This window comes from Corvus hawaiiensis, chromosome 29 (genome assembly GCF_020740725.1).
Source record: "Corvus hawaiiensis isolate bCorHaw1 chromosome 29, bCorHaw1.pri.cur, whole genome shotgun sequence".
Lineage (NCBI taxonomy): Eukaryota > Metazoa > Chordata > Aves > Passeriformes > Corvidae > Corvus > Corvus hawaiiensis.
In genome coordinates, this window is record NC_063241.1 from 1,227,170 (window position 1) to 1,244,183 (window position 17,014).

At 51.5% G+C, this 17,014-nt stretch overlaps 1 protein-coding gene across 2 annotated transcripts in view; it reads right to left on the reverse strand.

Moving 5' to 3' along the window:
• The window catches only part of ASH1L (ASH1 like histone lysine methyltransferase), a 63,882-nt gene that overhangs the window by 34,796 nt on the left and 12,072 nt on the right, over positions 1–17,014 (reverse strand). For both annotated transcript variants that reach the window (XM_048288432.1, XM_048288431.1), the window contains exons 3-4: positions 7,585–12,340; positions 1,081–1,182 (exon numbers count right to left, since the gene is read on the reverse strand). In XM_048288432.1, coding sequence (XP_048144389.1) covers positions 1,081–1,182; positions 7,585–12,340 — 4,858 coding nt within the window. The remainder of the gene's footprint in view (positions 1–1,080; positions 1,183–7,584; positions 12,341–17,014) is intronic.

A 17,014-nucleotide genomic window follows, 5' to 3' on the forward strand; every position in this document is an offset into this window, starting at 1 on the left:
CAGCCCAGAGCTCTGAGTGCCACCTCCAGCCCTTCCTTGGACACCTCCAGGGATGGGCACTCCAAACCTCCCTGGGCAGCTCCTGCCAAGGCCTGAGCACCCTTTCCATGGGGAAATTCCTGCTGCTGTCCACCCTGAGCCTCCCCTGGCCCAGCCTGAGGCCGTTCCCTCTCCTCCTGTCCCTGTTCCCTGCCAGCAGAGCCCGACCCCCCCGGCTGCCCCCTCCTGTCAGGGACTTGTGCAGAGCCACAAGGTCCCCCCTGAGCCTCCTTTGCTCCAGCCTGAGCCCCTTTCCAGCTCCCTCATCCCTCAGATGACTGTCTAGAGCTTTGTTGCCCTGTCAGGAGGGAGAATCTTTCCCTTCCTCGTGAGCCTCAAGCAGCGACCTGCAGGGACTGCCAGCCCTTGGCTCCCTCGCTCTCCTGCTGCAACATCCACTCCACCTCACCAGGATCCTGCACCCAAGATTTGTTCTTGTACCACAGACTTGATGAGATGCTAGCAGAGCTCCCAGGCCTTCCAGTACTTCCATTATCTCTCTCCCATGAGTATTCCTGACCTGGCTGGGGCATTCACAGCTGGACCATTACTGATGAGTGGGATGAGCCACATGCCATCCTCCATCACCTTGGCAGGATTTTCACATGTGAGGAAGAAAACCCAACAGCACAGTCCAGCCTGATCCTCCCCTGACCTACCCAGGGGCAAGAACCCTCTGCCTCCAGAGCAGTGCCAGAGTCAGGCTCTTCCCCAGGGAGGAATTAATTTATTCCTCTAGTTAACTGATTAGCTGTAATGTCACAGGTCTGGATTAAAGCACTGAGCTCCACAAGGCCTAACTTAACCCGGTGGGGAACCAAACCCTGCCCTGCCACAGCTGTGCTGCTGTTTCTCTAAGCACCAGCTCAAGTCTCCCTGTTCTATAACCCAACCTACAGCACTTGTATCCCAAAATGCCAGTGGAAAAACTCAGTATCTCCACGAGCTGAAGTCCTCACAGCCATGCTGTCCCAGCTGTGTCTCAGCACAGGTCTGAGCAAAGCAGCGATCCCAAAACCAAGGCCCCCGAGCAGGACTTGCCTGGAGAAGAAGTGCTCTCCGACGTGGATCTCTTCCGGGAAGGGCTGCAGTTTGTGCTCTCCGACTGCCTCTGTGAGGGTTTGTCCTGGCTTGGCAAAGTGCCTGCAAAGCACATCAGGGAAAGGCACAAAAAACATCATTTCGGTCTGGCTGTGCCAATACAACACCAAAGGCTCAAACTGAGGTTACTCTGGTGTGGCTTCAGGAACACCTGTGTGCTCCCATGAACACAGGGAAGGATAGAAAGGAAACACCAAGCAGGGATTTGGCACAGGCCAACGGCATAGGTAAACAAGCCGTGACTAAAGCCATGCAATACTAACCACCCAAATTAGCTTGTAGGTGAGAAAAGAAAACCCCCCCATATTCCTGCTCTCAACTGAACTCCCCTGCTTCACTCAGACTCCTTGATTTCAGAGTTTGGGAAAGACCTCTGCAGACTACCAAGACCAACCACCCTGCTCAAAACAGAGTCAGGTTGCTCAGGGCCACCACATTCCGCTGGGTTTTCCACATCTCCAGTGACACAGACTCCGTGATCCACCGTTCCCTCACCCTCACTGGGAACGTCTTTTCTTCTGCACAAACACAATTCCCTGAACTCCAGCAGGTGCTCTTTGTCTCTCCTGCCACTGGGCACCACCAGGACCAGTTTGGCTCCTTTTTCTTCATTCCCTCCCATCTGGAACGTGGGCACACTGGGAAGAGCTCCCTTTGTGCATCCTCTGTTCCAGGCTGGGCAATCCCAACTCTCCTGACCTCTCTGGATGACCGATCCCAGCTCTCCCAGGCCCTCTGGATGACAGAGGCTCCAACCCTCCCTGGTCATTCCTTGGCTCTCCACTGCACTCACTGCAGCATGTCCGTGTCTCTCTCGGACTGGGCAGCCCAGAGCCGGACACAGCACTCCAGATGTGGCCTCTCCAGAGTGGAGGAGAAGGGAATAACAATCCCCTTCATCCTCCTGGAGATGATCTCCATAACCCAGCCCCTGGTGCTGTTCCTCAGAGAGCCTCTCCAGCCCATCCCGCCAGCGCTGGTCCCCATGTGTGCTGGCACTGTCCCCTGCCGTGGCCACTGTCCCTCTCAGCCCTGTCCCACCATTCAGGGCATTGGGAGGGAGGTGAAACAGCGCTGGAACCCGGATTGATCCCTGGGGAACACTGAGTAGCTTTGTGCTGCTGATCCTATCCCTCTGTGCTGGAAGGTCACCTCATTCTGGAAAAGCACTGCCTTCCCCTCCTTGGGCAGAACTGCTCATCAGGAACTGCAGAAAGGTGAAAAGCTTAAAAAAAAAAAACAACTTAAGATTTTTAAATTCCTTAGATTTGTTGTGCTGTGCTGCTTTTCCTTTTCAAGATCCTGGCACAATAAAAAACACAAGTATTTCTGCTCCAGTCCATCACGGCAAATCTGTTAAAGCCCTGGGGCCTAAACAAGTGAGGATGATGATTATCTACACACAGAGCAGCACTGGATTTTAGGCACCTGCAAAACACGTTTCACTCTGTGTTCTGAGCACACAGGGCTTGCTGTTACTTGCTAAATCCTTGGATGATGTCACCAGGCAGCAGGAAGCACAATTACCATTCCTTGAGTTAAAACCAATTTTAGAAAGACACAGGAATCCCACGACTGCTGCAGGGTGAAGGGACGGGGCTGGGAATGGCAGCTCTGCTGAGAACACAAGCAAAGACCTATTTCTGTTTCCCTTTTAATACATAAATATTTTCTTACAGTAAACTGCTTTATTTTCCTAAAATTTGAACTTTTAGAGAATCCCAATTACTCTTGAAAGCAAAGGCTGTGGGAGTCATGAAAATGTCATAGAAAAACCTGGTATTGCAGTTATGAAAATGCTGAGATATTAAAAACTCAGATCAGTATAAAAACCCAGATAAGCAAAAATGCACATGGCAGCGTGAGAGGAGAATGAGCATATCCTGTAAATATCTAGAAGACAAAATCCAGGATGCAAAACCCCAAATTTTTGCTGTTTCCCTTCAAAATATGGTTCATAATGAATGAGCTCTTTGGTTCTGAGCTCTTTCCTCCCTTCCTCAAAGAATCCTCCAAAAGGTAACAGCAGGACACTGAAGTTCTGCCCAAAATTCCTCCTCTGCCCATGGCCTGGAGCTTCAGTGCCTCAAGGGAAACCCCCAGGAGTGCAATGATGGGAGAATCCTTGAAAGCACCAAACTGACTCACCAGAGTCTCTGGAAAAATCTCCTTTGAGATCCTCTCTTGCCCCAAAGTTTGGAAATTTTTAATCATGGGCACTCTTAGCTCCTGATGTACCATCTGTGACTGCTGGAGGGAATGAGCAGCACTTTTCCAAGGATTCCAACTTCTCGAGAGGGCAGAGGGATAGCTCTCTTTGTCATGAACTCTCCTCAACAAGGGCACCATCACAAGGCTCCTGGACACTGTCCCAGGCTGCAACCCATGCTCCTGCTGAATTTCCTCGTGGCATCCTGCTGTAGGATGGTGCTGGTGGGCTCTTCCAGCAGCTCTGGCTCCTGCTGTTCCCACCACACACAGGGAAGGCACCTGCAGCAGAGCTCAGCTGGGACACTGCACAGGTGCTCAGCATTGGGAAGAGCTGTCCTGCTTCCAGCTGGGACTGAGGGAATTTGTCCCAGTACCTGGCTCAGCTGTGCCTGGGTTCAGGGTGAGGATGATGTTGGTCACACCCCAATGGTTGGTTGGTGTCCAGCAGTGCTCACCCTCAGCCCAGGACTCCTCAGTGTCCCCAGCTCTGCCAGCAGGGCCAGGACAGCTGACCCCAGCTGGCCACAGGGTATTCCACACCACGGAGTGTCCGGCCCAGGGCGGGGTGGCCGGGATCCCCCGATTGGGTACAGGCTGGGCATGGGGTGGGCAGTGACTGCACTGGGCATCACTGGTGCTTCCTGGGGTTTATTCACAGGATCATGGAGTGGTTTGGGCTGGAAGGGACCCTAAAGCTCATCTCATTTCATGCCACCCCCTGCCATGGGCAGGGACACCTTCCATGATCCCAGGCTGCTCCAAGCCCCGATCGGTGCTGGGGACTGGCAGCAGGTACTGAGCAACTGTACCAGGCACCACTTGTGCTTCCTGGGGTTTATTTCCCTCTCTCCTTTTCATAACAATTATTACTACTGTTATTATTACATATAATTTTATTTCAATTATTAAAGAGTTGTTATCTCTACCCACAAGTTTCACTTTATTCCGACCCTCTGCCCACCCACCCTTCTGGGCTCAGGGGGGTGCTGAGCTGCCCAGGGGTTACACCCACAGCAGGTCTGTCATTCCAGGGTGAGTTTTCCTCCTAAGGAACTCCAAGATGCATTGATTTCATAAAGTCTACACTAAATAAGTACCCCGGGAGCTGGGATTAAAAATAGAAATTAAGCAGCGGGAGAAAGTGTTCTAAGCAGGAATGGGCTGTAATTCATAATAGGGGAAAAAAGAGGGAGAAGGTTTTGGAGGCTGCGGGGATGGCCCAGCGGTGCCTGCGCTGCTGGCAGGGGGTGGCACGTCCCGGGGGCTGTCACCGCCGGTGCTCCGGGGGCTGTCACCGCCGGTGTCCCGGGGGCTGTCACTGCCAGTGTCCCGGGGGCTGTCACCGCCGGTGTCCCGGGGGCTGTCACCGCCGGTGCTCCGGCCTCCGGGACCCCAGACCCCGCGAGGGGCCCCTGTGTGACACCCGCCACCGCTCAGCATCCCGGGACACGCTCCGCCCCCCTGCCCCGCTCAGGTCCCCCCGCTCAGCCCCCTCCGCCCCACCGGGCTCGGCGGGACGCGGCACAGGAGCGGCGGGGCCGCCAGGGGGCGCTGCTGCCCGCCGGTCCCGGGGCTCCGGGGCGGGAACGGGAACGGCCGGGAATCCTCGGGACAGGGACCGGCACAGGGACCGGGAATCCTCGGGATAGGGACCGGCACAGGGACCGGGAACCCTCAGGACAGGGACCGGCACAGGGACCGGGACGCCTCGGGGCACACATGGTCTAGGACTGCCCGGTTCACCCCAGGAGCCCACACGGTCGTGCCCGGTAACACCGGTTATCCCAGGTGTTATCCCACGGGAACGGACAGACTGGGACACCCAGACCGGGACGTGGACACCTGGCCTGGTGTTTGCACAGGGGACGACAGCGGGACAGACGGTCCAGCTGCACCAGTCCCCACCACACGGCTGATCCTGCCAGGACTGGGAGCGGAACACACCGAGGCCACGGGAACTGTAAGCAGCACAGCAAGGCTGGGCTATGACACAGGATCAGCTGTCCAAAATAACTCCTGAGGTGAAGCTGTGGAAGTTCAGGAGCAGCGCCTGGGAACTTGGGATGAACAGGCAGCAGTGCCCTACAAAACTCCCCCGGACAAACCATCAGCGCCTCGTGACCTGCATCGCTGCGGCTGTGCCAGCGTCACACAACAGCCCCAGCGTGGGACCTTCCACCTGTGCTTCACCTCCCGGGAAACTCCCACCTCCACGGGAGTCCTGCTTGCACAAACAACCACCACAACTCTTCCCTAACGCAACTCAGCCATGGGTAAACCTCTGAAAATATCTGGCATCGGTCAATATCGTAAAAAGAATTTGTTCATCCCGTTAGGCCAGGCTGTGGAGGTGAGGTGGATTTTCCACATGGAATACTCTGAAATAAAGCACCATAAACGTTCCCTATGGATCCCAAAGACTCATTCTGGATGGGTTCCCTGATGCTGATCCCTGACTGCTTATTCCAAGGCTCTGGTCCAGCACCTCTCCACCATGCACCTAAACTGTATCTGGTTTTATAAATAAACAATCTTTCATGCACCAAAGGTTTTCCCTCTATCTGTGCCTTTGCTTTAATCTTCCATGGTCATGGATTCAGGCACCACAGCTAAAACCAAAACACCCCAAACACAACATGCAAACTGACACAGGTCTAAACCCCCCCCAAATCTGGCATTTCCCTTTCCTGGGACTTTTTACCAGCTGTGGTTTAAGTTTTCCAACTGGCGTGGGGCACTGGGAACTCCTTGGGAATGAGCTGGACACCGAGCCAAACACCAGCCTCACCACACAGCCAGGATCCAGGTGGGAATGCAGTGCCTGGAAGTGATACCCCACACCTGAGGAATCACTCAAACTTCCTGGGGCAGGGAGTGAGCAGAGCTTTCACCAAAAAGCATCTCTGCTCTCCCCCTCCCTTGGGTTACTCCTACACAAGCCCAGGTCAGATCATTCACTGCAATGGAAAACATCTCAAAATTCCCAGAGCTGCACAGGTTCCCACAACCAATTCACTCCTCAGAGTCAAATTTAACCATCTGAGTGACCCAGCAGTTGGAATTTCTCTTTCCATCGCTGCAGGAGAAGCAATCTCATGGCTCTATTGCCTTCTCCACACTCCCCTCACCACCTCAAGTAATTTCAGTACCAGCACAAAGAAATATGAACTTGTCAAAGATGCAGCTGCTTCCAACTGCCCTTAAAATAAAGAAGGAAAACATAAACCCCCCCAAACCAAGAGAAGAACCCTGTCCATAGACAGGTGTGCAGAGCAGGAGGTGGCAGGAGGCAGCAGAGCAGGAGTACCACATGGGAAGGAGCAAGATGAGAGCCGGGAATGTGAGGAGGGATTATTCAGTCCTGGCAGCTGGTTCTTGCTCTGTGAAATATTACTCACAAGTGGCTTTGGACAATGATTTAAATTTCCAGGGAGAACGTAGGCAAGAAGGGGAGGGAGAAGCAGCTCAGGCTTCCTTCCCACAGTGGAAGCAGGCCGGAGCACAAGCCACACTTGCCCTTTGCAGGTTATCTTTTCTTTTCCATAATATTATGCAAATGACAAGCTCCTGTTCCTGCTCCTCCTGTTCCAGTTTTGCTCGAAGCTGTCAGATGCATTTCCCAGCTATGAATAAATCCAAAATTTCTAGGTTTGGTCTCAGGCATCCCCAGCATTGCCCCCAGCTGTTCTGAGGTGTTGCAAGAGGCCTCAAGGCAGGGATTGAAAGCTCTGTTGTAGCAGATTGTCAAAATAACTGAAATGGAGTTACAAAAGGAATAAGAAACATTTTCTTAAATGGAAACATTACTCACAACAGTAGCAGCAACAGCTGGTCTAAACCAAACCAACCAAACTTCAAACCAAACGGAAACATGGCTTTGGAAATACCAAAAATGGTGAGAAACTTTCCCTCATTTCTCTGGAAAGTTAAAATTGTGTGGAAAAAGCAATGATCTTTGCACAAGAAAGCATCCTTAGCCTGACTGTAAGGAAGCAAGAGGAGTCTGTTGGGAAGGGGGACACCCAGAGTGCCGTGGGTGTCCCTGGGGGAGATCCCACATCAGTCTGCGCTGGCACTGCAGGAACAGAGCCCTCGGTGAGGGCGGGAGCAGGGCTGCACCTCGCACCGATCCCTGCAGAGCCAGCGCCTCACCCGCCCCCTGCTCCCGCCGCGTTTGGTACAACAGAACCCAGTGAGACTCGTGGCAAGCGGGCCCAGCCCGAGCTCCCTTACCTGACAGTGGCTGCAGGGCCTTCTCCAGGGAAGGCACGGGCTCCTTCCGGAGGGGCCGGCTGAGCGACGCGTCCTGGCCACTGAACAGTCCGGGGCTCTCGGGTAACTTTTTACGTCCGTTGGTGCTGGCAGAGTTGGTGACTCTGCAGCTGCCTATTGCACTTGTGAAAAGGTTTGTGTGTTCATCGCTGCTGGCCGGCTCCGAGCTGGGAGTGAATCCCCCCAGGGACAGAGCTGGGGAATTTTCGGAGCAGTCTATCTGTAGAGGTGTCTGCAACCCCAGCGCCAAGGAATTAGACTCCGAAGGCTCTCTCCTGACCCACTGCTCGTCTCTGCTTAGCAAACCCTTGGAAGGTGACAGGTGAGGACAAGACATGTGGCATCTGTGTTTCTCTTTATGTTTGTACCTCTCGCCAACAGCCTCCTTCCCAAACCTGTAGCGCTTCAAGGACTCCAGAACCGTTCTGGAGGAGCTGTTGGCCGTGATGGTGTCCATGGAAACCTGCGGCTGCTCGGAGGAGCGGTGCTCCCGGTGCTTGTGGCGGTGCCTGTGCTTGTGTTCCAGCATCCAGCCGTAGGCCATCTCGGGGGGGACGCTGGGATACGTGCTCATGGACAGCAGCGGAGTCCTGCTCGTGGTGAGGAAAGCTTCCTGGCGCAAGAGTTTATGCTTCTTCTTGTGGTATTTGGTGGGGTTGAGAAGCAGGTGGCCTGTATGCATGTAGGAAGGTGGGGGCAGGGGAGTAGTGAAAGAAGGAGAGGGTGGAGGAGGGTAAAGAGTTGGAGGGTACCTTCCGTAATAACCTAATCCTATGGGAGCAGCTGCCAGGGGAGAAGGGGAGTAAGGCATGCCATAGGAGGGGTAGAACCCGGTGCTGGACAGGGGGAAGCTGAGGCTATGCATGAAAGGCATTTCTGCCATAGCTTCCCGCATTTTTGGAGGCCTGCCTCTCTTTTTCTTTAAATCAGGTTTTCTAATGTAGTGCAAAGGATCTAAAGGAAAAGTAGGGTGGGTGTAGAAACTATTGAAATTTATCCTAAAAATGGTAGGCAGCAAATCTCGGGGTATAAAATGGTGACTTCTGTGGGTTATTCTAATTTCGCTTAATCGACTTATTAACTCCTCCAGCTCAGCGAGGAAGTCGGGGTCCTGCCTCCCTCGGAGCTGAGGGTACTTCTTTTTCCTTTTTCGCTTCTGCCTCTTCATCTTGTCGTAGCTGAGGTAATCGTGGCTGCGGCGCTTGCACTTGTGCTTGTGCTTTTCCTTCAGGTTACTCAGCACGGTGGAAGTTTCGGGTGGGATAAGGGACACGTGGTCAAACGAGTGCCTTTTCTTCTTCTGCCCGCAGAACTTCTCCGCTCGGTCCGAAGTGCTGTTGTTGTCCGTGCCTATCCCGCTGTCGCTGGGGATGGTCTCGTCGCTGTGGGACTCGCTCACGGGGGAAGGGGTGGCCTCTTTGAGCGACGTCAGCTCGCTCAGGTGCGAGGGGGAGTTGGGCAGCAGCGTCGGTGGGGACAATCTCCTCCTCCCCTTGGCTGCTTTCTTCATGGCGAGCGTCTGCACGACGCTGCCCTGCCTGGAGTGGAGATGCAGGTAGGGCACCGAGCTGGGCTCGATGAACCCCGCGTCACTGCTCACGGGGCTCTGCCCCCCGCTCACGGCCGAGGACTGGGAGCAAACCGGAGACGGGAGGATCTCCGAGGGATTCGCTGCCGAGGGCAGCAAGTGGGGAAGGACCTGTCCTAGGGACGTACCAGGAGCTTGCTGGGCAGACTTCTCCAGAACTGTCAGACTGGCGGCACTGCTGGCTAAAATGCCGTTCAGGACAGCTTTCGGTTTCCTCCCTCTCCTTTTTCCTATGTAAATCGTTCCTTTCTTGCTGACATTGATTTGCTGGCCTAGTTTTGAACCAAATGTGGCAGCAAGAGTTGACACGGTGTTGTGGAGCTTGGATTGCATCTTCCCTTTGGTATTTGGTTCCACTGTACTGGACAGAATCTGATTCAGAAGTTTCTTTCGCTTCAGAGTTTTCATTTTATTTATTTTTCGAATAATTGTTTTCATTAACTGTCCGTTATTTCTCTTGGCAACTTTTCTGTCTGAGTCTACTTCCAAATCACTCATGCTACAAATACTGGGGCTTTGGACTTCTTCTGGCCCTCGGAGCTGGTCCGTCCTCTCAAAGAACTCCCCAGGTCGATGCTGTTCACTTTCAGGTCCCATCTTGCTCGAGTTCTCTGTTCCAACAAAAGGTGCCACAGACAGAATAGGTGGTTTCATTTTAATCGATGACCGGATCTGCCTTTTAGGTCTCCCTCTCTTTTTAGGAAAAGCTTGTCCTGATAAGCTTTGTTTTAGGGAGGGAATTTCGACTTCAGGCTGCAAAATTGGAGGTTCTTGCTCTTCTTTTGACTGCACTGAAAAGACTTTTGACGCTGGGATCTTAAGAGTTCTTTTGGGGGGACCTTCGAGTTCCGGCATTTCCTTGGATTTAGGTCTTCCTCTCTTGGGTTTGTACATGTCAGGTAAGAAATCATCCGACATACACAAGCTAGAGGGTTGTTTGTGAGCACTGTAGAACTTCTGAGTTTGTTTGTCAGTCTCAGCCAGCAGTGCCAGAGACTGTCCATTAGCTTCATTCAGCTTTGGCAACTGATGTTTGACAAATTCATGCTCCACAAATGAGGACGATCCGATGTTTTTCAGGAATTTGGCCTGCTCCAAATTACTGCTCGATAGTGCACTGTATGAAATGTTTTTAAAAAGTTCTGACCTTTCTAGTTCCAGACCCTTTGGAGGTCGGCACGCGCTTCTTGACACCACTTTAGTCCATCGTGGCTTCCTTCCTTTTCTTTTCTTTAAAGGTTTTGATTGCTGAGTGCTGCTCAGGTTTTTTGCTCCTTGGCAGGATTTCTCGGATGCAGCTATTGCACCGATCTTGAGGAACTGCTTGCTCCCAAACAAGCTGGTAAAACTAACTACTGAAGGGGTGACAGTAGCGTGGATGCTTGTCTCAGCTGCCAAAATGGGCTTTTTCCCTGTGGGAGGACTTGTTCTTGAAGTTTCCACGTAAGATGCTTTTGAATCACTTAAGTCTTTCTCAGCACCTTTAAAATCGGTGCCGAGGGTGTGGTTCAATGTCCTGTTCAGACTCAGGAGGGTGCTGTCCGAGGAGAACGGCGTTTTGCCCATCGGATCGGAAATGCCTTCCAAGAGCTCTGCCGTGGAACTTAAGTGCAATGAGTTGGATGCCAGCTGGGAGGAGGCTGTGGAGAGGCTCCTGTTCAGGGTGGGGACAGACACCGTGGGGGAAGGAGACGGGAGATTCCCCTCTCCCACTGCACTGAACGGGGACTTGGCTGTCGACACCTCCGAGGCACCTCCTGTCCTGAAGTCTGGTGAAGTGCAATAAACGGGAGGCTGCTTTTCGTGCTTAGACGTTTCATAAATCCCTTTCTCACTGGATGAGTAGGCATCCTGTGGAACACACATTCCTTCATTAAACATCTCTTTGCCTACATCAGCAATTTCTTTCCGAATTGAAAACTTGTCCAAGATGCTTTCTTTGCTCTGTCTCATAACGTGCTTCTCAAAGGTTTTGCTGGTAGTATTTTCCTTCAGTAAATCCGCAGGCTCATGGCTTTCAAGGCTACTGAGGTTTGAATTGCAAGGAAGCCTAAAGGGCTCTGAGGAGGGCACGAGGGAGTCTGCTTTCAGACTTCCAGAGTCCTTGTTAGCCAAACCAGCCGGACTGCCAAGCCCTGCTGGCTTCTTCCCACAGTCCTTGCTAACCAACCCCACGGGACTGCTGATTCCTGGCATCTTCCTCCCAGAGTCCTTGCTAACCGGTCCCATCGGGCTGCCAATCCCTGGTGTCTTCCTTCCAGAGTCTTTGTTAACCAGAACTGTGGTGTTCCCAGTCCCTGGCATCTTCCTCCCAGAATCCTTGTTAAGCAGACCTGTAGGACTATTTATTCCCAACAACTTCTTCCCAGCGTCCTTGTTAACCAATCCTGCTGGAGTGCTGATCCCTACTGGCTTCTTGAGAGGCTCCTTACTGGTCAGTGCAGTTGGAGGGCTGATCCCTGGAAGTTTCCTCCCCACATCTTTGCTGATCAGTCCAACTGCAGAGCTGGTCACTGGCTGCTTCTTTCCCGAGTCCTTGTGAACTAACCCTGTTGGAGTGCTGATGGCTGGAGGCCTCTTCCCAGAGTCCTTGCTAACCAATCCAATCAAGGGGCTGATCCCCTGGGGCTTCTTCCCAGAGTCTTTGTTAACCAATATGGCTGCACTGCCAATCCCTAATGGCTTCTTCCCTGAGTCCTTGTTCACCAATCCAACAGCAATCCCAGAGCCTGGCAGTTTCTTTACCAAATCTTTGTTAACCAACCCACTCGCAGTTACGGTTCCTGGCAGCTTCTTCCCGGAGTCTTTAACCAAACCAGATGGAGTTCCATTTCCACTTCCGGGCTTCTTCTGCTTTGTTTTGGAAGACTTGGAAGGAGGACAAGTTGCAATAAGTTGCACCAATTTTTCTGTGACAGTTGTTGCTCCATTAATTTCTGTTCTATCCTTTAAGTCAGAATTATGGCTACTGATAAGAGTCGGAGGAGATGACTTTATATAATCTGTCATTTCAGAGTGCAATGGGGAAACTTTCTTAGATAAAGGGGTTGTTTCTACTTGGATACCTTCATCCACGTGTAACTCAACCGATGCAACTTCTCCAGCTTTCTTGTAAGACTTTGAAGGGTCCTAAGAGTTAATAAACAAAAAAAGTCTTTAGGAACAGAGTACAAAGTATCACTTTGAGTAACACAGTATCTCCTTATGTTTGGGTGATTAACACTTGCTCTGGTAACATGGTTACTCTATAAACAGAGGCTTCATGATCCTATTAATTTTAAAGCAAACAACAGTAATATCAATAATTTGAATAATAAAATATCATCATAAAATAAAGACATTAAGCAAATAATAGTGATATTCATATTTAAAGCAAAATTTTATAACAGTGGACACGTTGAGGTTTTCCTGATGTTAATGAAACCCAAACTCCCTCCCACTCCGGAAATATAAACCATTTAATCTGTCCCCCAATTATTATAAATATTCTTCAAAAATACTGTTGATGTTTATTAATAAAAACCCACTAACAAAAATGTGCTGGGCTATTTATAACGTGAGAGCACTTGAAGAGCTCACATGGTGCTGAGCAGCAGCTGAGCAGTGCCCTGCAAGGGCTGGCACTGTCACCCTGTCCCTGCACAGCCCTGCTGGCAGCTCAGTCACGTCCCCCCGGCCCCTTGCACCAACAGCTTCTCCTCCCAGCACACCACTGACAGTCAGAAAAATAAGTAAAATAAAATAAGTCAAATGATTCTGTTTGCATGGGGGGGTGATAACGCACACACATGGAGTAACTGAGACTCACACTTATTTCCAGTTAGGACCCAACCAAACTTGAAATTTATTCTGTAAAGGTTAAAATCAAAATTGCAATACCCATTACCTTCATAAATCCTACTGAGAGCATCTCAATAAGTTCATCTTTTAGTTTGGAAGGACACTCTCTACACAGAGTGCCCAACACATCTCTGCAGTGCAGGGGATACGTTCACTCCAAGCAGGGGCTGGACATGGAAGGCTCTGAGCCCTGATGAGGTAATTCTGCCCATGGTTCTGATGTCCCCCAACATAAGAAGGACATGGAACTGTTGGAGCAAGTCCAGAAGAGGCCACAAGGTTGCTCAGGGGATTGGAGCCCCTTCCCTATAGAGAAAGGCTGGGAATGTTCAGCCTGGAGAAGAGAAGGTTGTGTGGAGACCTCAGAGCCCCTTGCAGGATCTGAAGGGGCTCCAGGGAAGCTGGAGAGGGACTGTTCATCAGGAACTGGAGAGACAGGACAAGGGGGAGCGGCTTCAAATGGACAGAGAGGAAATTTAGGTTGGATATATGGAAGGAATTGTTCCCTGTGAGGGTGGGCAGGCCCTGGCACAGGGTGCCCAGAGAAGCTGTGGCTGCCCCTGGATCCCTGGAAGTGTCCAAGGCCAGGCTGGACAGAGCTTGGAGCACCCTGGGCTAGCGGAAGGTGTCCCTGCCCATGGCAGGGGGGCATGGAATGAGCTGGGCTTTGAGGTCCCTCCCAGCTTAAAGTCACTGTGATTCTGTGATTCCACTCCATGATCCTAATTACAAATACAATCAGAAAACCTTCTGGGACCTACCAGAACAAACACTAAATACGGAGTGAAAGCCATCAACGCTGCAGCTGTTCATCCCTCTGCAATAAAAACTGATATGGCAGCAGCCTGGCACCTCCTGCCCTTGATTACAGCCAGCATCACCCTGACCCCAGAGCTGTACCCACAGCAAATACCCACGGATGCTGAAGGAAGGGACAGCCTGGGTTCCTCTGAAACAGCCAACTTTGGTGCTGATCATGCAGGAAGTATTTGTTCAGTCAGCTGCACCAGCAGGACTTAACCAGGAGGTTGCAGCCTGGATCAAGCTGGACACTGGTGAGATGGGAAGCAGTGGTGTGGGTAATGTGGGAGCCTCTGCAGTGACCCCCAGGCACCCCAAAATCCAGGGCTGCTCCCTCCTGCAGGGATGAAGCAGCAGGGGGGCTTCTTTCTGCCCACCTCCAGGCCTGGCACCCACATGGAAACTCCTGAGTCAGCATGACACCGCTCTGAGCCAACGCTCCTGGAATTCCCTGGGGCAGCCTCTGAGTGCCAGAGAGTCCCTAACGAGGATTTAAGTGAGCAACCTTCAGAGAGCTGCATCCTCCTTTCTATGGCCCGAAATTCTGACAAGAACTTTGGAAGGAAAATCTCTTTTGTTCGGTGGACTTCAAAAATCCACCTAAATACTGACTTGGGAATTCAGCTCCTCATCCCTGTATTTGCTCAGCCATCAGTGTATCCACACTCTTCCTTCTTTCTTCCGTTCCTCCTGGGTGCTCTGCCAGCCCCGGGTCAGGCTCTGTGGTGCTCTCACACTGCCACTGCTGGGAATCCAACACCTCTTGGCAGGCTCTGCTTTTCCCTGCTCACCTCCATTTCCAAGCAAAGAGCTTGGAAGTTTGAGCAGATACTTAAACAATAAATACATAACTAACGAAACCCTTCCAAACACCAGCTTTGATCTAAGCAAGATGCCAGGATTCTGAAAACAAGACTTTAGCATCAAACACGGATCCTTTGAAAGCTGAAGGCGTGTGCCCTGGAAAGCTTCTTTCTCATCTAAGGGTGAGTGAGTTTTCCAAGCACACTGAAAATTATTTCAAAGAACATGAAAAGCAAAACAGGAAACATCTAGTGAGAAGTCAGTCAAGACGTCAAAAAAGTCTGTAATTTTTTTCAGCATTTTTACAGCCAAAATTCTTACATGGGAAATTATTTTCTTCTCTTTTTTTTTTTTTGCCATAAATCTACTTAATAATTAACATGATTAACAAAAACATTTTGGAGGGACATTTTTAAGGACAAAATTTCATCTGGTAACTTCTAACAGAAACATCTTGAACAAAATATGTAACCTTTGGAGAAGGTTGCAGTGGCTGCAAAAACATTAAAAAACCTCCCAACATCAGCCACAGAGTCAAAGCTGCTTCTTGCAATTCTGTATTATTAAAAATTTCAGATTTTTGGTCGAAGCGAATAGCAGATATTGCTGCCACTAAGGAGGATCCCACTGGAAGAACTGATCCCACTGATCAAACTGCAGTCATGCACAGCCCCGAACTTCAGGAACAAAAAGGATATTTTCCATGAGGGGGCAGCAGTAAAAGAAAAGAACTGGACTCCGCTGCTCATTTACTGAGGGAATCAGGTAAATCAGCTTCAGCCACACCAGTCCAACTGTGGCAGCACACACAGCCCACCCTGGACACCCCTGGGAAACACCCCCAGGACACTCCCTGGAACAAACCCCAGAACAAACCCCAGGAGACGCCCCAGGGCACCCCCCTGGACACACCCTACAGGAGACACCCCCCAGGACCAATCCCCCAGGACACACATCCCAGACACATCCTACAGGAGACACCCCCCAGAACAAACCCCCCAGGACACACATCCCAGACACATCCTACAGGAGACACCCCCCAGGACCAATCCCCCAGGACACACATCCCACACACATTCTCAGGACACACCTATCAGGAGACATCCCCCAGGACACACTCCCCAGGACACCCCTCCTTCCCCTTGGAGGTGCCTCCCTGATCCCAGGACACACTCCCACACCCTGGACACACCCCGCAGAGTACCCCTGGACACCCCCCAGGGCACACATCCTGGACACATTCCCAGGACACTCCCTAAGACCCAACCCCCCCAGACACCCAGCCCAGGACACACTTTGGGATCCACCCCCAGGACACACCCCCCCAGTGTTCCAGCCTGTGGCCAAGTGGTCAGGCTGACCCTCAGCTGCAATCTTATGGACACACTCGGGAACTTCCCCCTGGAACACTCCCAATCCACAGCTGGGAAGTGGGGAGCAGCCAGGACTGGCACCCGCGGAGGGGATAGGAAAGGTGTCCTGCTTCCCTGGAATAACTCCCCGTGCCCACACAAGCGTTCTGTGGGATGGGAAGCAGAGACCTGAAGTCCAGTCCAAGTGACAGAGTGTCCTCAGGGCTTCGGTGGCTGCTCCCGTGGACCTCTAAGTGTGTCCCTGTCTCCTGCTCCCGCCAGCTCCGGGTGCTGGCAGCGGGGCTCACAGGGCAGCATTCAGCACTTCAATTCCCTCCTGAGCCCTACTTCCCTGTCTGACTCGGGCAAATGCACAGTTTTGTATCAGGGGAAGCACAAAGTCAGCTTTTAATCAGATGGATTTGTGAGGACTGTGGAAAAAAGAAAAGACCCCTCAGCATCTCCTGAGTGTTTCACCCAGTCTCAGCTCCTGTCTCTACCTGCCTCAAGCTTCCTCACTGCTGCCTCAGTGTTGCAATCAAATGGACAATGCCATAAACAGTTTTCCTGGAATTCTGTGCCTTTTCAGCCCAAATTTCAAGCCCTGCTCTACGTTCCTGTGGTGTCAGATGGAATGAAATGGCCCATCTGGGCACAAAGCTGTTCAAAAGGGCGAGATTACGTTGCAACAAAAAGCGTGTTGTGGTTTAAAAACTGAAACATTTGCTCCTGTGCAATCTTTACTTCAACTGTCTGGTGTAAGAATCCATCCAATAAAAGTATCGCCCAAAGCAATTGCATAAAACATGTTACGTTTCCATAAAATTGGTATTATTCTTAGTTTGCACTGAGCTAAACTGAAATTCCGTATCTCCTATGTGAACATACGGTTTCTTGACCTGCACCATTCATTTGGGGAATAATTCCAGGTTGTTTTTATATAAACTATTAACAGGTTATAATCCATCACTGGGGCCATGGGTTAGCAGTGGCCTTGGCAGTGCTG